Source organism: Drosophila simulans, chromosome 3L, assembly GCF_016746395.2.
Source record: "Drosophila simulans strain w501 chromosome 3L, Prin_Dsim_3.1, whole genome shotgun sequence".
Classification (NCBI taxonomy): Eukaryota; Metazoa; Arthropoda; class Insecta; order Diptera; family Drosophilidae; genus Drosophila; species Drosophila simulans.
The window spans coordinates 9223103-9242106 of record NC_052522.2 but is presented as its reverse complement, the minus strand read 5'-3'; the positions used below and the strand labels follow the sequence as shown (position 1 = coordinate 9242106).

The 19004-nt window shown below is 44.5% G+C and overlaps 6 protein-coding genes across 10 annotated transcripts; 3 read left to right on the top strand and 3 right to left on the bottom strand.

Moving 5' to 3' along the window:
• The first annotated feature begins 196 nt into the window (after nt 1–196).
• On the top strand, nt 197–1205 carry LOC6737423 (40S ribosomal protein S17). Its single transcript, XM_039293872.2, has 4 exons — nt 197–242; nt 307–339; nt 674–825; nt 885–1205. Exons 2-4 carry the CDS (start codon nt 337–339, stop codon nt 1123–1125), a joined length of 396 nt encoding a protein of 131 aa, XP_039149806.1. The 5' UTR covers nt 197–242; nt 307–336; the 3' UTR covers nt 1126–1205.
• Nucleotides 1206–1321: 116 nt separating this feature from the next.
• Nucleotides 1322–3022, bottom strand: LOC6737422 (SHC-transforming protein 4). Its single transcript, XM_002084224.4, has 2 exons — nt 2671–3022; nt 1322–2608 (listed from the first exon to the last, which is right to left on the bottom strand). The coding sequence occupies exons 1-2, from the start codon at nt 2850–2852 to the stop codon at nt 1561–1563; spliced, it is 1230 nt and encodes a 409-aa protein (XP_002084260.1). The 5' UTR covers nt 2853–3022; the 3' UTR covers nt 1322–1560.
• Nucleotides 3023–3198: 176 nt separating this feature from the next.
• On the top strand, nt 3199–16288 carry LOC6737420 (alpha-tubulin N-acetyltransferase 1). 4 transcript variants are annotated; one of them, XM_016169868.2, is made up of 7 exons: nt 3199–3802; nt 10698–10889; nt 10985–11140; nt 11220–11600; nt 12113–12275; nt 14442–14500; nt 15133–16288. In XM_016169868.2, exons 2-7 carry the CDS (start codon nt 10783–10785, stop codon nt 15650–15652), a joined length of 1386 nt encoding a protein of 461 aa, XP_016031189.1. In that variant the 5' UTR covers nt 3199–3802; nt 10698–10782; the 3' UTR covers nt 15653–16288. The 4 variants fall into 4 exon arrangements, 3 of the variants coding, with proteins under 3 accessions (XP_016031189.1, XP_016031186.1, XP_016031187.1); XR_005544040.2 differs by lacking the exon at nt 15133–16288 and adding an exon at nt 14612–15049 and having other exon boundaries at nt 3201–3802; nt 12113–12298; XM_016169865.3 differs by lacking the exon at nt 15133–16288 and adding an exon at nt 14612–15049 and having other exon boundaries at nt 3202–3802.
• On the bottom strand, nt 5370–6793 carry LOC6740426 (phosphoserine phosphatase). The gene has a single exon (XM_002077247.4). The coding sequence runs from the start codon at nt 6481–6483 to the stop codon at nt 5671–5673; it is 813 nt and encodes a 270-aa protein (XP_002077283.2). The 5' UTR covers nt 6484–6793; the 3' UTR covers nt 5370–5670.
• On the top strand, nt 12596–14158 carry LOC27206952 (vacuolar protein-sorting-associated protein 36). Its single transcript, XM_016182724.3, has 4 exons — nt 12596–12830; nt 12890–13000; nt 13054–13647; nt 13715–14158. Exons 1-4 carry the CDS (start codon nt 12747–12749, stop codon nt 13952–13954), a joined length of 1029 nt encoding a protein of 342 aa, XP_016031191.1. The 5' UTR covers nt 12596–12746; the 3' UTR covers nt 13955–14158.
• On the bottom strand, nt 16258–18864 carry LOC6737419 (cleavage and polyadenylation specificity factor subunit 5). 2 transcript variants are annotated; one of them, XM_016171197.3, is made up of 5 exons: nt 18453–18863; nt 18131–18395; nt 17892–18057; nt 16557–16671; nt 16258–16501 (listed from the first exon to the last, which is right to left on the bottom strand). In XM_016171197.3, exons 1-5 carry the CDS (start codon nt 18596–18598, stop codon nt 16480–16482), a joined length of 714 nt encoding a protein of 237 aa, XP_016031185.1. In that variant the 5' UTR covers nt 18599–18863; the 3' UTR covers nt 16258–16479. The 2 variants fall into 2 exon arrangements, with proteins under 2 accessions (XP_016031185.1, XP_044779038.1); XM_044923103.1 differs by lacking the exons at nt 16258–16501; nt 16557–16671 and adding an exon at nt 16711–17719 and having other exon boundaries at nt 18453–18864.
• Between the last annotated feature and the right edge of the window lie 140 nt (nt 18865–19004).

Below are 19004 nucleotides of genomic sequence, written 5' to 3'. Positions count from 1 at the left end.
TAAATATGAGCTAATTTAGGTACAATTGTACTGTACAATAGTCTTCAATAAAATGTTTAGTCCAAAAATGCTGCTTTTGTTAAATGATGTGTACTATGGTTCAAGTCCTCGCTTATTTCTATCCAATTCATCAACCTGAGGAATTTGCATGTTTATGGTATATTTGCGGTATATTTTAGTATGTTTTTCACACAATCACCCTGGTCACACAGCATCCTTCTTTTTCTTTCGTTTCCGGCGAGGTATGTGCACAAATTTTGTTTCTCCACGTTTTTCTTAAAAATAATTGCTTATTTCTCATTTTAGCGGTGATTAAAATATCCATCGAGCAACATAATGGTACGTAGCAACGAAAAACTGGCTGAACTCGAATCAAAAAGCGGTCAAACAAGCATAAAACGGCAACGACAGCCGCTTGTCCCACGTGCATAGTGCCAATTTTGTTACCCCAAAAGCAATCATTTGTATCCGGCGTCTTAAAACCGTCCTTAATATCAATACCAAAAAGCAACTCAAACGGAAACTTTAGAAGAAACCTAAACTATAACCAAGTGAAGGCCTCTTACATTAAAAGTCCCCGAAAAATGCCGCAACTATCTCAGAAAACTATCGCAAAGATACAACAAAATGGATTGAACTATCGTGATACTAACCATTTTATCAACTACCACAGGGTCGCGTACGAACCAAGACGGTGAAGAAGGCCGCTAAGGTCATCATCGAGAAGTACTACACTCGCCTGACGTTGGACTTCCACACCAACAAGCGCATCTGCGAGGAGGTGGCCATCATCCCCACCAAGCCCCTGCGCAACAAGATTGCCGGGTAAGTGCCGCTCAAATCTCGTTAGTGAGTGGATTTATAATCAGCTAATTCCTTTCCAGCTATGTCACCCATTTGATGGGCCGTCTGCGTCACTCCCAGGTGCGTGGTATCTCCATCAAGTTGCAGGAGGAGGAGCGTGAGCGTCGCGACAACTACGTCCCGGCCGTCTCCGCTCTGGAGCAGGACATCATCGAGGTCGACGCCGACACCAAGGAGATGTTGAAGCTTCTGGACTTCCACAACATCCGTGGCCTGCAGCTCACCCAGCCCAACACCAACAACTTTGGTCGTCGCAACTAAGATTTGTATAGCGCGTAGATGATGATGTTCTGATTTGCATGGGATCACAATAAATTTGTGTGAAGTGCATTTAAAGTGTATGTTTTTGTGTTTCTATTATGCGTATTCGATTGAAAAATATCCCATGTGAACATCGTTTCCAAAGTGGCTCACCAGACAGGAAACTCGATCAAAATTCAAGAACCCCAAGTCTGTGTTCCGTTTATCATCTTTATTCGCATTCGAATGGAAAATACTGTAGACATGCACATATTTGTAAATATGTTTATATTCAATCCATAAATATATGGGTTCGTTTTTATACAGACGATATATAAAAGATATTCTACGAGTGCACAATATTTAAATCTAATCGTGTACGCTGATGCCAGTATATATAATTATTTGTTATGTATATGATGGGTGGTAGCTATACGTATGATTGTGCCCTCCGGTTCAGGAAGATGCTGATGTAATGGGCGACGCAGCCTGATCCTGCTGTGGTCTTCGCACCGGATTACGCAAGACCAGCTCGGAATCCTCCGAAATGATGGGCAGCGCGTGTGCCCAGTGGTAGTTGATCAGATGGCTAATGCTGTCGAAGATGCGATCTTTGGTTCGGACCACGCCCTCGGGATCGATGAGAAGCAGATGCTTGGGCGTCTTGCCCTCTAATCCGGTTAGTACGTACTGGCCCCGCTTTCCCTGTGACTCGCGCACCAGAAAGTCGCCGTCCTGCTGCAGCAAGCGCTCCGATATTGGTCTGGATATGCCCGCATGGAACCACACCTCCGCTGTGAGCGGGCATTGCGGTCCGTCGAACACATCGCGAACAGAGGGCAAAACAGAATTGGCAGCTGTGGTCGCTTGGAGAGGATCAAAGTGACCTAACTTATTGGTCGTCTGATCGGGAGGCGGGGAGTTGAGGTCGATGAGGTTGCTGCTCAGGCGATCGCGTGGCTTCTTCAGATTCAGTTGTGCCACACGAGGCGCATGCGGATGGAGAGGCTGCTGCACCTGCTGTTGTTGTGGTTCCGGCACTTCTGGTGGCAGCTTGTTTGGCAAATCGTTGTAGTACTCCTTCACATTCTCCTTGCAGCTTTGATTGATGTTGCAATCCGCCGAGGGATCATTGAGCCTACTGAGAGCGTTGAAGCGCAAGGCAAAAGCCTTGCCAATGGTCACTATTAGATCCTCGCTTTGGCCGCCAGCGCATTCCAGGACATAACACGCCCGCCATTCATCCTCGTTCTTGGCTATGTATGCGAGGAAGTCGAGGGTGTCATTGTCACCGCCGGAGGCGAACGATATGCGCGGCATATTGTGATTGGCTATAACCTCGCCCGTTTCCACGTTGCTCAACGACAGAGCTCGACTCGATACATTAATGATGATGTTGGTGCCGGCGTGCTGCATGCTGGGTCGATCCGATATGAAGTTGGTTAGTCTCCGCTTGCCAGCAGACTTTAAACCGGCCGCCTCGCAAACTCGATTGATGCACTCTCTGAATGCAAAGGCGAACAAACATGATAATACTGCTGTGACTCATGGCTATTGCTCACTTACCGCGCCAGCTGCGTACGGGTCTCGAAGTCCAGGGATTTCATTGAGGTCTTGACCTCAACGCATCCCGTGTACCGCACGTTGAATGCAACACCCACGCCCATTATGACGTCGTCCGGATAGATGCAGCCGTCGCTGGTTGTCCCGGAACCGCTCCGGTTACCGGCATCGCCATTCTTCGGCATTTGTGCGGTGGCTGTGGGCGTGTGGCAGCGATTTGGGTTCCTGCTGGTCCTTTTTACGCAGCTGTAGGCGGCTGCAAGCCTTTGTTATTAGTAATTCGGATATTACTCAAGGTGGGACCGTATTCGCAAAAGTGTGGCCGCACGCAGCGCTGGAAGTGTGACCGCAGCTAGCAGGCATATCGATAGTTGGTCAGTGGTGGAGCTTAAAGGGGGTTCTAATGAGCTTATAATTTCAATAAAGCAAAAGAAAATATTAAAATGGAGCTAATAATGCTAGTTGCTTGGATTACGTTACTCAAATTTCATTATATTGAAAATATTGGAACTGTCACTTTTGAAGACTCCCATACCTAACCTATCGATTGACCCGTCACCAGTTTGCCATCTCTATGTGGCAAGCCAAAGCTTCGCCTGGCTCCAAAGAAAACTTCACCCCCAAAAATCTGTGCTCGCCGCAAACGATGTTCAGTTACTAACCGACTTTCGCGCAATATCCACACGTCACGGCTACGGCCACAAGTCATCCGGTTCATTACTCCGATTCCCAAAGCGGCGCGTATACATACACAAACAAACAAAAGCAACAAACCGCGGCGAATTACCAGGTGTGTGGAATTCTGTTTTAAAGCAAAACAAATAGGAAAAAAAGAAATACGAAAGGCTCGCCAGTATTCAACGGCGTTTTTTTTGGGTTCAATTTGAGACAAAATTTAAAATCAATAAAACAACAAGACAAACCCCCCGCCCCGCCGACGTGTGAGTGAGTGAGATACATAGCTACGACCGAATCGCAACGCGCAGCATCCATAAGCATCCGAAAATTGCAGCGGAAAAGCCGGAGTAGTGCATTCGCCGTGCCACTGGAAACTGGAACGCGAATCCGTGAGATATTCAGATTTCCAAGCCCAATCCCTCCGAGGCTGTTGTGTTTAACCGTTCCAAGCGTTGCGGTAAGTCTACTTCGTCAAGCTTTCTGTTTACGTTTATGCCAGTTTTTCATACCCATTTCCATTCCGCTGCCCACCGCTTTCGTGCCGCTGCCTTGTGGCTCAGTGGGCACATAAATAATACATCTTTACGTCATGCGACGGGCTCTGAAGTCATGACCAGTAAATAAAGACACCAGCGGCCACGCAGAAATGGCCAAGAAGCGCCTCATTTGCATGGCATCCACGATTGTACAGAGTGGAACTTCTATTGGGTCTGCACTCCCCCAAGTGTGGCTATCTTCCAAAATCCACGTCATTTAATTGGCATCCAAAGTGGAACATCCACTAGAGAAAATAAATAATAAATTTATTTAGATAAAATAACGTATAATGAGAATTGTTGTGAAACAACTTTAGAAACTATTCTACATACACCTTAACTTCAGAAGGGCTTCTTTATAGAATTCCCACTGTAGTGCCCAAATTGAGTGATTCAGATTCACTTGGGCTGCAGGGCCTTTTAAGCCCAGTTCATTAGGATGGTGATATCATCGGCGGTTGCTTTCTTCCCGTTCTGCGTTCGAATGCAGCCTTAATTCGCGCCCCTATGCCGTTCAAACGGCAGTCGAATCACGCCTAATATGGTCCACATTTAAGCTGGCTCAAAGCGTTTCCCGCCGCCAATTAAACACGATGACGTTGACCGCCAAACCGCCCGTTCCATTCATGGTTTACCGCCCAATGCTGGCACCCACGCTTCGGCCTTGCCTTTGTTTTTGCTTGCCAACTGTTTCAACTCCGCTGGAGTCGATTACAGCAATTGATAATTGCCGCAGAGGCGTTGTTTTCTGGTTTTTAACGGCCTTTTGAGCCGCCAATTGCTGGCACCTTCGTGCTAAAATCGAAAGGAAATCAAGCTTGGGCAATTAAACAGCTGGTCTTCAATCGCAAGTAAAGCAACAAATTAAATGCTTAAAAACAGTATGAGTTTTGCTAATCTTAATTCTCCCATGGTCGAGGTAGCTTTCAATTTGGCTTCAATCCATAATGAATTTAATTTATCCAAAATTTTGAAAGTTGAAATCTGGAATCGGCTGCCCACTAATTATTTATTTTCCCACGACCCCTCACCTTTCAGTCTATTGCTATCATTTTATTCTGGTATGTAGATATAATAGGCTTATAGACTTACTGGTTTGGAAAGACGTCAGAAGTCGAAAGTAAATTCGTCATGAAAAGTGGATTTGTTTTATTTTTGTAACCTAATGGGCTATAATTGCAACTGCTAATTGCTCTGCAAGGCTGCGTTTAAAACAATTAGGCTTTAATTGGTTGCCGGTTATAAGACATCAAAAACTATAATGTTGTGTACTATTCAATTCAGTTATACCCACAATCAAAAATTCCAATAAAGTATACAACATGCAATTCAATAGAAAAATGTATGTTTTATTTAATAAAGTAATTTGTATTGAAACATTTATTTAAACTTTTGTTGTTGTATTTTTCGTTTTCATTCGCCATAAATTTGAATATATACATATATTATGTGCATGGAATTTCTTTAAATTAAATAAATTGCTTACAGTTGGATGCTAAAGTTTGAACTGTTTATTAGCATAAAGGCGCACCCTGTATTTTTACAACTTCGGCTGATTCACTAACAGTGCGCGCTTAACATGTTCTGTTAAGTTAACAGTAACAAAGTTGATTTCACTTGTTCATTTTCCATTATTTTACTATCGCTTTTTATTCTTGTTTAATTACGAACTAACGTATATATTATTACACACATACTTGGGCATAAACATGTGCATCACTACGAGCTATAACACGTTGATTTCAAATACTAAATTCACCACTCCCCCACCGCCTTACGTATACGTATCTCACTGCCCCATCAGCTGCTCAAAGTCCGTTACGTAATACTGTGCACGGCGATAGACCTCCGGCCGCACGACATTGCCACCGAAACCTATAAAGTAGTTGGCTGGCGGTACGGCCTCCAGATCGGTGGCTCCATCGCCGATCATGGTGATTAGGGAATCGTCGTTATTCTCCTTCCTTATCAGGGCGATGGCCTCTGCCTTTCCGCCGGAACGCGAAGTGGGCTGGTTGATATCAAAGCTATCGTAGTCGCCCAGATAATCGAAAAGCATCTTGTTGGCATAGACGTTTTTCAGGGGAATACCCAATTCATTGGCCACGGGCGCAATTAGGCAATCGAATCCGCCGGAGATCAAGTAAACCTGTTTGCCCTCCGCCTTCAAATGGCTGACGAAACGCTTCACGTTTTTGCTCAGTGTACTGGGTCGCTCCTGGATGAAATCCCTCACTTGCTGCTGTGTCGGCCGTATGATGTTCAAGCGGATTTTGAGGGCATCCTGGAAGGTCATGGCACCGCCCATCGCCTCCTTGGTAACGCGAGCCACCTCGCTCCCCTTGCCGCAATATTCGGCCAGTTCGTCGATGCCCTCCTCGCAAATCACCGTGGAGTCCACATCGAAACAGACGATCTGTGACTGCTGGATGACCTTGGCCGCCAGCTGGGGCTGCTTGGGCGGTGTTATGGCCGAGGCCACAGTGGTTTTGGCCGCGCCACCGGTGGTGCCATTGCCATTGCAATTCAGCTGCTTGGCCAGCAGATTATGGCCATTTGTGGCTGCTGCAGGACGCGCCAAACTCAATACGGAACCGCTCATCTTGACCGGCGAACACGTTGTGATTTTTGGAAGGGGTTTAAGTTTTGGCTTTTCGTTTAACGTTTGGCGTAAAAGCTTCGGCTGTGTTTGGTGCCCAAAATTTTCCACTGCTTCTCTTTTTGTGTATCTCTTATATCTTGTGCTTTTTTGTTGTGTATGTTTTCTCGTTTCTTTTTGCACACGCGCTTCGCGTTGCGGGCCAGCTGTTATTTGTTTTTGTTTGATAAGTGGTTACGATTTGTGTGTGCCAGCGGGTTTTCCTTAGTCGAACTGCTCGCGATGACTGATTTTTCACAAGTGACTCAAAAACAGTCGATCGCCCTTTTAAGAAAACCCGCTCAACGCACACAAAAGCGGTTTCTCTCTTTTTGTCGTTCTCTCTTTTTACACTGACCACACGGAACGAAAAAATGATTACCGAACACACGGAAAGAAAAATTTATGACCAGACGAAACTATTTTTGTCGAACTAGCTGATTTGCATAACAATTTTAAGCTCAACAAATTCAATTCAAATCGAAATACCAATAATTGTAATTCATTCTTACAAAATGTAGCGGCAGTTGATTTTTTTTCAGTGTAGCGATCGAACGATAAGCATTACAAGTGTGCGAGTGTGAGAGAAATGCCTTTTTGTTACAAACTCCCAACCGTTTTCGTTTTTCGGTCAGTTCAAGAAGACTTCCAGAATACCCTAACTTCTATGGTTTATATTTTTATCCGCGAATTACGCTAAATTTTAATTTAATCAGTTTCAATTGAGAGAGAATTGCTTTGGGGGGAACGTTAACCTTTGATCCCAACATGTGCTGCATGAATGCGACAATGTCTGCTTATCACAAAATATATAAACAATAGGAACAATTATGGTTGAGCTGTCATTAAACTCGCGACACTCGACTGCTTAGAAGAACCGCCTAGAACCAGATTTTCCAGCAGGAGACCATCGCTCCTTATCTTTTCTGGCACCATTTCATACTTGAAGATTGCCAGGAGACCGGGTTCTGGGTCCAGACATCGAAAGACTACCTCAAAAATTATCGACAAACAAATAACAAGTGTGGCATTTATGACCCCGGTTCTAGAAATGATGTCTGGTAAAATCCAAACACGGGCGCATGGTGCTTATCACTTTGAAAACGAAGTGTACTTTTTGCGTCTGGTTGATCCCCCCTGTTTCCAATACTTTCTTTTTTGCATTAATGCTTAATCATTGATGTGGAAAATAACCGAAATCTCAGCTGATTAACGCTGGTGTAAGCTTTAGGTATTTTTAAATCGGCTAGACTTATATTTAAACTGTTCCAGTCCGACATTCTGATGCAATTTATAGCTACTGTTGCAGTGTCATACGCTTTCATGTAAGGTGAAGTATCTTTTCTCAATTTTCTCTCTGGACATTCATGATTTGACTTTTGAGCCTCCGGTAATTAGATACAAATCAACAACAAAAGCGAGGGGCGTGCAATTGCAAGTGGCAAAAACAACAATGACGGCTGTAAATGCAATTCTCTCTGCGGTTTCTTGTTTTTGTTATCGTTGCTATGGCACTTTTTTCGCAATTGTAGAATAACAAGTTGTTTTGATCGTTTGCGATCGTTCCGTTCGTGGTAAACAGCTCAAAAACAACAAAAAGTAAACTGCGGCTAGACCGCAAAAAGTATTTCAATGCCACGTTATCGATAACGATAAACAATTCATTGCGTGCAATGCGTGCATGTGCATGTTTGAACATGTTCTCATGCATATTTAAAGCTTACTTCGGCCAACGACTTCCACTAAACAAAGCCGTAAACAGTTGACTGCTTTTAATTGCCGTTGCCTTGAGCGACCATATAACCAAAGAAGGAAGAAAAATCCAAGGGAATAACGGCCCCGACCACACCTGTACCTTTACCTGAGCCTGTCAGCGGCTGCGGCACCTGTCGTTTACCGTTATTTTTTGTTTTACCTTGGCAACTCGTCTTGGGTTTTGGGTGTACCTTTCGGTTCTGCATTTATCGATTGACCTTGTTGCTGCATAAATTTCCAAACGAGTCCGTTTCCATTTTGTATATGTACATACTTTCCCTGGACATACAAACTAAATAGAGGTAGGCTCGTCACCTGATCCGGACCGCATGGCAAAGTACCCGAGCTGACTAATTTATTATGCCCATTGAGTGCCCGACGCGATAATGGTTCTAATTCACAAAAAATTCGTTGAGCAGTCGAAACCACTAAAGACTATTCAAAGTTTGAACTATTAGCTTGTTGGCATTTCAGAATAATCTAAATTTTTTGTTGCCTACTTTCTAACACATCGTTTTGAATAGGCTTTTCATAGAGACATTAATGCAAGGATATCGAGCATGGAAGCATTTGTATAAGAAACATTTCGACTTATAAACTGTTTACTGTACTTCCATATACAGCACTGCGGAATTTGGCGAGGCAGTTGACAGCTGTTCTGTAATGGAGCTCTCTGGCCACACCCCCAACTATTTCCGCCCACTTCCAGACCAAAATGCCGGGGGCTTGCATAATGACACGACACTTTGTGGGATTGTTATTTTGCAGCCGACAGCTGATAGGCTCGGCTTAATGGCTATTATTCCAGACTGAAGGCTTGGCGAAATTGCTGTATTAATTTTCATCACCAGGCAGTTTAATCGGGAAATGACTATTTATATTTGGGTTGCCAATTGTCTGCACCTCTCGATTGATTTGTTTTTCCACTGCTGTTTCCATGCCGTATTGTTGTTTGTGCGCTGTCTACTGATTAACCGTTAAATTGAATGTGACGATCCCCCTTTCCTCTCTAACACTCGACTTGTTTATGGCTGCACGCGATTTTAATTCCGCTGATTAACTCTCTCACGCTCTCACATTCACAGCACACCTGCACGTACATGTATGTAAGTGGAAGAGAGTCAAGCTCACTTGACACATTTACAAGTGGAGCAAAAGGGGAGCACAAGAACTGCAGTCTCCCTCTTGCACTCACCCCTTAATGCGGAGCGTGGTTTTCTTTGTTGTTCTGGTTCTTTCGTTTTATGTCCTCTTGTATTTTTGTTTTGCATCGCTTGAGGTTGCTTCATAAACAGTTACAAAGTGGGCTGATTGTGTATGGCAACGTCAACGGTTGTGCACTGGAAAAATAAACAGCCATTGCAATAACAACAACAATGTAGTTCCCCTTTGCTGGGGGCCATCAACATGTGCCACATACAGCCGATGTCGTGCGACTAGCACCCAAAAGCCAAAATATTTTTGATAAGTAATGCACCATTTTTTCGTCATATTCAAATTGAAATATCCAGATTGGTACCAAGATCTAAAAATTGTAACAAATTCTCCAAGTGTTAAAACGTTTTAAGTCTTAATTGGCCATACTTTTGTGGGCTATACTGTAAGTATTGTTGATATGTAAAAATGAAATGAAAACACGTCATTTGCGCCGCTTTTCTGTTGCTATCGCACTGGAAACTCGGGCAGCGCTGCTAGCTGCGACGCCGGCAGAGAGTTGTTTAACATTTCCCCCTGACAAAATCGTAACAAAGGGAAAAGTTTTGCTGCCCCGCCCCATCAAAGGTAATTACAATTGAAAGCTCTGCTCTGCGTTATCGCCGAGTTCGTTGCACTTGCGAATTAACAAAGGCAGTGGCGGCGGCATGCAAGCGACCAACGTTTCGTCCTGACAGCCATGCCCCCATCGAAACGGAAGCCATATCCCTATTCCTGTCGCAAGGGATTCGCCGGCGAAACGCAACAGTTTCGATTGTAATCCGAGTCTAATGCGCTGATTTAGGTCAACAGGCGGAGTCGGCAACAGCAGCAAAACAAATGCTTATGCTGATGGATTGCGCCCAAAAGTACACTCGCAGAAAAAGTCACAACTGTCTGTAAAGTAGGGAAATATATATTGAAAACAAGATTTGCATGTACTACTTATGTGTGATTCAATTGAATTTATGTTAGATTTAACATTTTTCATATAACCCATGTAAATTTCTCTCTGTGTCCACGTGTGGGCTTGCATCTGCTGAATCATTGGCTATGGCAATAGCAACAATGATTGGCTTGATTGCATGTGCAGCGTTTCCCACACAGCGAAATAGACAAAGCTGAAAGCCAAAGTGGGGTTTAATCGAGCGGCATCAGATAATCAAATTGTTTGCACACCGCTTTCGCAACGCTCCATTAAGTTCGCAATTCTCATTTACCAATTTCAGGGCCTTTTAACCACATACATACATACATAACCAAGCTTAGTGTCGCACACGGGGACCAAAAGAACAAGAATCGAGGCGCAGCATAATGGTGGAGTTCCGCTTCGATATCAAGCCGCTCTTCGCGCAGCCAATCATCAAGGTGACATCCAATCTCCTGCCGAACACCTTTCGCGGCGATCGGCGTCAGTGTTTGTGAGTATTGAAATTGTACGCGGAGTGTGATCTTAATGGCTTTGATCCGACTAACCGATACACTTTCCACACTCACCCACGCATGCGCGACGCAGAGATGCCACCACCAAGATGACGGAGATCATTGACAAGCTGGGACAGCTGTCGGCCACCTCGCAGGGACTCAGCAAGCCGGTGACCACCGCCCAGCGCCTGAGGATGTGCGACAATCAGACCATATATCTGCTGGCAGATAATGAGGCGGGTCACAAGTAAGTTATGCCAAGTAGGAAATATACCTCCTTATGATTAGAAGTAATTATAGTTAACGCAAGTTTTGACCTTTTCCAGTGGCGCCGTCTTAGGTCTGTTGAAGGTGGGCACCAAGAATCTCTATTTATTCGACGGAACCGGAAAGACGCGCATGGTGGAGCAGGCTCCATCCATTCTGGACTTCTATGTGCACGAGTCCCGTCAGCGTTCCGGACTGGGCAAGCGTCTCTTCCAAACGATGCTCAACGAAGAGCAGTGGACCGCAAGCAAGTGCTCGGTGGATCGGCCGTCGGAGAAGCTACTGTCCTTTCTCAGCAAGCATTACGGATTAAAGCGCATCATTCCGCAGGCGAACAATTTCGTGCTCTACGAGGGATTCTTTAACGATGGGGAATCGGGGAATGGAGATGGTAACGGCCATGATCACGGCACCCCGAATGGCCTGCACATCACAAACAGGTGAGCAGCGGATTGGGAGCACAGGAGGCGTCGCCCATCCTGATTTACCCGCCTGGCGCAGTCCGTGGCAATTAAGGCGTTGCTTTCGCCGCCGCAGGAAACATTTCACTTTCGGCCCCAGTGGGCCATTTCTTTTGGCCCCATTTGCATATCGTATGGAAATCGGACTTACGATTTGTTACTCCGTTTGTTTGTTTGTTTGCCGAAAGGAAGCCCGCCGATCGATAAAACGCGGTCGGATTTGATTAATAACATTGCTTTAATGGTGGCCTGTTGCTTGCTTGCTTTGTTTTCTTAAATTCTTTGTATACCATTTAAATATAGAAAATTACTAACTGAATTACTAGCTTAGGTCTTCATTATGTTGTGGTTTTACCATTGATCTATATATACAGAGATTAAAATCTAGGCCATTCCTTATTCTAAATGACTAATGATGCTTAACTCTTTCTCCACATGAAACGCTAACTGTTAACCAATGATAACCAACGATAACACCACATCGACAACAGTCCTAACACACACCTCTTTGGCGCTACTTACCTGGGCGAGGATTCTAACCAGCGACGCGGTTCGCAGCAGCAGACAACACCGAATGCACGACTGCAGCAGATAACGCAGATCTCTCCGTCCGGACGATATGGGGCTAAGCGTCCCACCTGCAGCATGGCCGAGGTACTGAGAGATGCTCCTCAAGCGTAAGGATAGCAGATATCCCGATTTATGCTGTCCATGAGTGTTATATTTCGATATTTTTGGTTTATATCATTCCGTTGAAAGCTAAATATAATTATTTATTATAATAAGACTTAGGGAAATCAAGGGAATTGCCAGTTAATAGTTTAATTAGGGGACCCTTTTTTTTAGCTAGAAATCAAAAAGCATTCGGATGGAAAAACATAATCTAGTTGGCCAAGCTCTCCAATCTTCGATCTGTCAGTTTCTAGATCCCCAAGCGACTGGGGATTTAGCTCAGTTTAAATTTATACATCCCAGCGGTCGGATAGCTCTTTCGACTTCCTGTATACAAAAATATATTTGTATTTTGTACACTTTTTTTTTTAACTGAAAAAAATCATCAACTACTTTCCTCGCGATTTGTGCTGAATTTTTCGTGCGGCTTGCTAATTTCCAGTGATTTAATTTATGGATGCCAAACGTGGTAATGCCTCCGGGGCACGCCAAGCCGGTGGTGGTGGAGGCTATCATGCCTCCAAGACGAGCGTTGCTGTAAGTTGGTCGACTAACTAACACTCCTCGAGATGATGACTGAATAACTTGGTTTACAGTCACGCCATGCCGCTGGTGGTGGAGTAGCACCGGCAGCAGTGGGTCGCAAGCAGGTCAGTCAGGTCAGCCTGACGCCCAGCCAGTCCAGGAATACCAATGCCACCGATAATGTAAGATGCTGCTTCACGCATTCGGAATCATTAACCCAAACGATAAATCACAGCCTCGCAAGAGTCCATTGGACGCCCTAAGCCGCAGCGGCCCCGTACGCAATCAGAATCCCTTCCAGCGTCGCTCTGGCTTGCAGGATGTCGATGAGGCTTTTTTGGCATCCAACGTTTTTGCTCGACCATCCCGTGTCCGCCATTCTGGACTTGATCGGGAGAACATGCAACAGGCCGCAGTAGGAGGAGCAGCAGCTGGTGGACAGCAAGCATCGCCTCCCATTCCCACACAGCAGCAGCAGCAGCAGTATCAGCAGATACCCCCAGTGGATGCCGTGCCACAGCAGCAGATGGCTCCGCCGGCAGTGGTGCCCTCGCAGCAGCAAATGCAACAGCAATATGTGCAACAACCGGCTGCCGGTCAGCCGACACGCATGGATCCACCACCCTCGGGACGAGCTCATGTCCATCAACAGCAAGTACCACATCAGCAGCAGCAGATGCAGCATCAGCAACAAATGCCACCGCAAACGGGCTACGAGCAGCAGCAGCAGCAGCAAGTGATTCAACCAGATGCACAAATTCATAATAAATATGCAAACCAGCAGCAGCATCAGTTGCAGCCGCAACATCAGTCTCCTCTGAATGGATATGTAAATATTACTACATTTATAGACAATTTTCGAAGAGGTTAACCAACTACACACACCTGACCCACAGCCCTCTCAGCCGCCGAATGCGGTTGCTCCGCAGGCAACTATGCCAACCACCGGAGGAGGAGCAGCAGCACAAGCTCCAGGAGCAACTGGCGGCAGTAATGCACCCAGAGAAAACGCTGGTGGCTCTGCGGCACCGGCGGAAGCCGAGATGTGCACCACGTGCCCCAACTGCCAGACCACGATCTATTTAGTACGGACGCCGGAACATGGACACGGCGATGCCGGCTTACCTGTCCAGTAATAGTTAAATCTCCGCCGAGTGAAATGCACCAAATTCTAAGTGCATACCTCCGTTCTTTCATCATGTTTTGTTTTAATGTATCGACAATTTCTGAAGGAAGCCCAACTTCCAAGAAGCTCCTTCTTTAAACTGGACTGCACTATAATATTGGGACGAATGTGTGTAAATTGAACGATTCCCAATAAAGAAATTAGAGAGTTGTAATTTAGCCGGTTAAATAGAGTGAGTGGTCAAATGGGGTGCGTGTATCAGCACCGAAATCTCGGGGGTTGATATTTTGGCTGCGTGCCGAGTGGCGGTTTTTCTTTGGGGTAACAAAAAGTGTATTATATATAGTATACATATTAAGTTGTAGAGCTGGCAATTAATAGAGAAACTCAATGAATTGTAGGGCCCACGAATGGGCTATTAATATAAGTTAATAGGCCGATCTAATCTCTAATTATTTTCACCTCGAATTTGACCCAATAAATTTCTCTATTTGCAGATAATTCATGCCGGCAACTCGAAGGGCGGCAAAGGCAATGGCAATGCAGAAGCAAACAGGTAAATGCGCTTAATTATTTAATTAAATAATATCAATTTCCATGTCATTATCATTTTGTGTGTATGGTCTTCATTTGGGTTTCATTTTATTCTTTTTCGTTTGTCTTTCAGAATCAAATAGACAAAGCCAGTCCACAAAAATTGCACACGGCTGCTTCACATAAAGATATAGAAATCGACACTAGATAAACTGATATGTCAACTAAATAACCATTGTACAAAGCTTTGATTTTAGCCAATTATTTATATTTTTGCGTAGTTAATTTATATACAACCGATGAATTTACTTAATGTACGAGTACAAACAGAAGAAGCTGCACTTGCCGCATGCCACCACCCACCACCAACCACCCACATTGCAACACAAGAAATAAAGAAAAATATGAAGAGTATCAGCCCACTAAATCGGATCCGTTACACAAGACACACGAAAATACCTGACAAATTGTGATTACAACATATATAACTTATCATTTAACATTTAACTACATACTTGTTGGTCGTAACTTATTTCGTTTTTTTCTCGAGCAATAAAATCAATTATATGAATTCAGTGTTTCTCAGTGCTGTTATTATATTGTTGTTGGTTAAGTAAACACTAGTTTTAACCGCTTTGAAAACTCTTCCAACAGTGGCAATGGCAATCACGATATTGCAGAGATTGCCGAGCAACTGCAGCGCCAGAGCCTGGCCGACTTGGAAGCCAACAGCTATGAGCCGGAGCCAGAAGTTGAACCGGAGCCAGAACCTGAGCCGGAACCCGAACCCGAACCGGAGGTGATAACGCCACCATCACCGCCGCCAAAGAGCCACACTCCAACTCCCCCATCCGTGCGATCGCCCGAGGTGGCCGAGAGCATTGTGGGCGACAACCGGAGAGCTCCGGCTTTCCAGCTGAGCAAGCAGCACACGGGCATGAAGAATCGCTCGTTTGGCGTCGGAATGGCCGTGATGCCCAGCAGCAAGATGGAGTTCGATCAGATGGAGCGCGAAGATTTCGGCGTAGTGAAGATCAACCGTCCGCCGGGTCATGAAGTCATCTCGCCGGGCCAGGACAATACGGATGCCATGTCCACCGTGTCCTCCGGCGGCGGCGGCCTCACCGATCAGGGCTACTACGATCTAAAGTTCTATCACAATAAGTTGTGGTGAAGGAGATCACAAACCAGAAGGCACGCAATATTTGCTAACATCTTTTGTACGTGTGGCATAAGCATAATTAAACAAAAATCTAATCTAGTCTGTAAGATTGTATTGTCTAATCAAAATAACACACCAAACGGTTCCTGTACTTCAGTTCGATGATTTCGTTGTGAGCTTCTTCTCCGACTTTTGTTGATTTGTTCATTTGTTACAAGCCACGCACTCCGAAGAGCATCCGTAAACTAAACTAGAGCCTCACAATTAAACGTTAACAATAGCAAATTGAAATGTACGTAGAGTAATTGCCGCCGGTACTGAGCTAGATAATTTTACAACACATACTCGTCTTTGGTTGAAAAGATCCTTTATTAATAATTTCGCTTTGTACTGTGGATTCGCAAGACCTCTTAATGTTATCCAGCCCGTGTGTATCTTCCAATTACAGAAAACGCGAATATTTCGAACAAATCTATGCCGAGTACATGCTATAGGGATAGCGCCAGTTGGCCAGAATGCATCTTCATAACTATACTCAACATTTCTTAAACATTGTCTAACATTTAGTTGATAGAACAAAACCCCCAACATGCAAATAGATATTAAAGATGAAGATATACAAATAAAGCACAAATTTTGTCGACTCTATTTGCCAAGTAAAAGGGCCTGGCTTTCCATTTTATCTGCAATACAATTATGTACGTTTACACACACACATTAAATGGAAATCTACGGGCTGATCTGTGGTGCTGAAATCAGTTAGGTAGCGCTATCGTTGGTGCTGCTGCTGCTGCTGATGCTTAACTATTGCTGGACGTGGGCCACTCCTCCGTCTGCCCTTACATGTAGATAAAGTTGAATCTGCAGAGAAGAATGGGGTCAATCTATAAAATCCGAAATGCGTTTACTAACTTACCTGCAGAGGGCCTGCGGCAGAGATGAGATAATGGGTCCATACCCTTGCGAGTTGTCGTATAGCTCGAACAATGGCGCAGCAACAAGCTTATAATTTTTGGGTACAGCAAATAGTGCTAGATTACGGAAAACGATAGAGACAGAATTCATGTATGTAGAGATATCAACGAGCATTCAAATTCACAGGATATATCATCTAGGGATATTACAATCGGTTGTACAATTTACATATTAAGAATCATTTCGCAGCCGTATGATATAAAGAGTCGTATGCGTTTCGTTTTACATTCATAGTTGGTTACGTTAGACTAATTAATTGGATTCGCTGCGACTTGCAAAGCATGACCGGCACTTTGCTGGCCCAGCGATGTCTCCTATTTTCAGTTATGAACATAATTTCAATTAAGAGCAACATTATACATGATAAGTGCGGTTCGACTTGTGCGCTGAAATGCTTCAGCTGGTGGACAACATCAGTTCATTTCAGCGCACAGTGAATGCAAGTAAGGGCCAAAAAAGGTATAAATAGTATTTGCTTGTGTTTACATAAACGAGTGCTTAATTTAAGGAGCGACTTGCGACCTGACTGCCCTGCATGCGTGCAAATCTGCAAAACACGCGAGATTTGGGCACATGACTGCGACAGCCAGCAACGTTACAATGCTCTTCTGCTGCCTGCCCGGTGGATTGGATTGCTTTCGATAAATACACAACAACCTTAAGATGAACAACACATGACACTTCACAAAAGTAAGAATAGAAGCTAGGAAATAAATAAAATATGTAAATAGAAGGATAACATTGCTGCGCTCAGTCTCACAAGTATGTCGACATATTTACAAAATTAAGTACAAGAACAATCTTTGAATTTCGAATGATAAAAATCGAGAAATAACAAAATATGCCAACACTCAGTCCTGAGCAAAAATACAATTTGAATTTGATTTTCGACATGTGTACAATTGGACTAGAATCAAAACTAACTAAGAAGTCGCCTGCGCCAGCTTTTGCGATCTGTTTGTTTCTTTTCTGTTTGATCTGTTCTGTTTGCTCGATTGTTGTTCAATGGCATTGCACTCTTGAGATTAGAGTTGGGTAGATACGACACACACGGCGCTAATGGAACTGCTCAGGGTACATCGTAACTGGCGTTCCCGTCCGTATCTAAACAGCATTGAAAAGATATGACATGAGGTTTGTTAGCGTATTCGGTTTTTGGCAAACAAAAACAATCTATAGGTTATATAAAGTACATGGAGAGATGGATATTCTGGATACACGGTGTGCTCGTTATACCTACGCGTAGGGACTTACAAAACGCCCTGCGGATATTTACCCTTTTCATGTAGCTGGACGAGGAAGAGCCTCTTGTGCTCCTTGGGCTTGGTGATGTGCGGCGGAATGTATGGATATTGCGGTGGCTCAAAGTTCGGCCGCCACCAGTTCCCAATCGTGTCCTCAACAATCCACTCCTGCTTTACGCCGTCCTGACGACCCAGCGTCTACGAAATAATAAAAGTAGTGATAGTTAAGACCAAATAACAATGTTCAACTATGGCGCCATATTCGACTTACCTCGGATAGCAATCTCTTGAGGCCCTCGACCTCATCCTCGCCAGCGTTTAGCTCGCCACCGGGCAGTTTGAAGAACGTGGTGCCCAGCTGCAGGAGCAAGACATGTGGCAGTCCGTGCTCGTGGACAAGAAGCACTCCCTCGACGGAGCGCCGCATTCCGATCCGGTCGAACTCCTCGCGCATCCGCTGGAATCGGGATGGCACCGACGGATCCTTCTCAAAGAGCGGCTCCTTGGTGCCGAATGTGTAGTTCGTCAGAGGGTATCTGAAACAATCGATCCATCCATCATGTGTGTCTATGAATGAAATGTGTTGTACCCACAAGTTGATGGTGCGATTGATGGTCAGCGCCTGGTTGGTGTACTTCTGGGTACCGTTGTTATTGCTGCTGGCTGCATCCGCTTGGCCTTGACTTCCGCGGCGCGGCCAACCGGAGCCCGATTTGTTTGAGACTTGCGAGGACGCCATTTTGTTATACACACACCCCTGTGGGAAAATTTGCGGGACAAGCTGGCCGACTTTTTACGAAATCCTTTGGTTGTGCGTTGAAAACTTGTCTTCCAATAATAGTATAATGCTTAACTGTTTATTTACAAGTTATACTATAAATGTAAACCACTTTTATGCCGCTTAATTACACTTTTCTGTCCAGCGCTTGTGCAAAAAAATTAACCGGCTGGACGAGGGCTGCCATTGAATTGATTGATGATGAGCAGAACTAGTTCGTTGAACTAGATTATGGAATTTACCGATTTCGTACTTCGTGTGAAGAAAACTTGTAATGACCTTTTGCTTAATATTTATTAAAGATTTTTTTTAGTGTTTAACTTTATTTTTAAATGCAGTTTTTAATTCTTGTTTGTTTACATATGTA

Coding starts and splice junctions, on each gene's coding strand:
- LOC6737423 (XM_039293872.2), top strand. Junction 826..884: donor CTGCGCAACAAGATTGCCGG/GTAAGTGCCGCT, acceptor ATTCCTTTCCAG/CTATGTCACCCATTTGATGG.
- LOC6737422 (XM_002084224.4), bottom strand. CDS start 2,852: ATGCCGAAGAATGGCGATGCCGGTAACCGGAGCGGTTCCGGGACAACC. Junction 2,609..2,670: donor ACCCGTACGCAGCTGGCGCG/GTAAGTGAGCAA, acceptor CTTTGCATTCAG/AGAGTGCATCAATCGAGTTT.
- LOC6740426 (XM_002077247.4), bottom strand. CDS start 6,483: ATGAGCGGTTCCGTATTGAGTTTGGCGCGTCCTGCAGCAGCCACAAAT.
- LOC6737419 (XM_016171197.3), bottom strand. CDS start 18,598: ATGGCGTCCTCGCAAGTCTCAAACAAATCGGGCTCCGGTTGGCCGCGC. Junction 18,396..18,452: donor ATCAATCGCACCATCAACTT/GTGGGTACAACA, acceptor CGATTGTTTCAG/ATACCCTCTGACGAACTACA. Junction 18,058..18,130: donor TCAAGAGATTGCTATCCGAG/GTAAGTCGAATA, acceptor ATTATTTCGTAG/ACGCTGGGTCGTCAGGACGG.
- LOC6737420 (XM_016169868.2), top strand. CDS start 10,783: ATGGTGGAGTTCCGCTTCGATATCAAGCCGCTCTTCGCGCAGCCAATC. Junction 10,890..10,984: donor GGCGATCGGCGTCAGTGTTT/GTGAGTATTGAA, acceptor TGCGCGACGCAG/AGATGCCACCACCAAGATGA. Junction 11,601..12,112: donor GGCCTGCACATCACAAACAG/GTGAGCAGCGGA, acceptor CATCGACAACAG/TCCTAACACACACCTCTTTG.
- LOC27206952 (XM_016182724.3), top strand. CDS start 12,747: ATGGATGCCAAACGTGGTAATGCCTCCGGGGCACGCCAAGCCGGTGGT. Junction 12,831..12,889: donor CCTCCAAGACGAGCGTTGCT/GTAAGTTGGTCG, acceptor CTTGGTTTACAG/TCACGCCATGCCGCTGGTGG. Junction 13,648..13,714: donor AGTCTCCTCTGAATGGATAT/GTAAATATTACT, acceptor CCTGACCCACAG/CCCTCTCAGCCGCCGAATGC.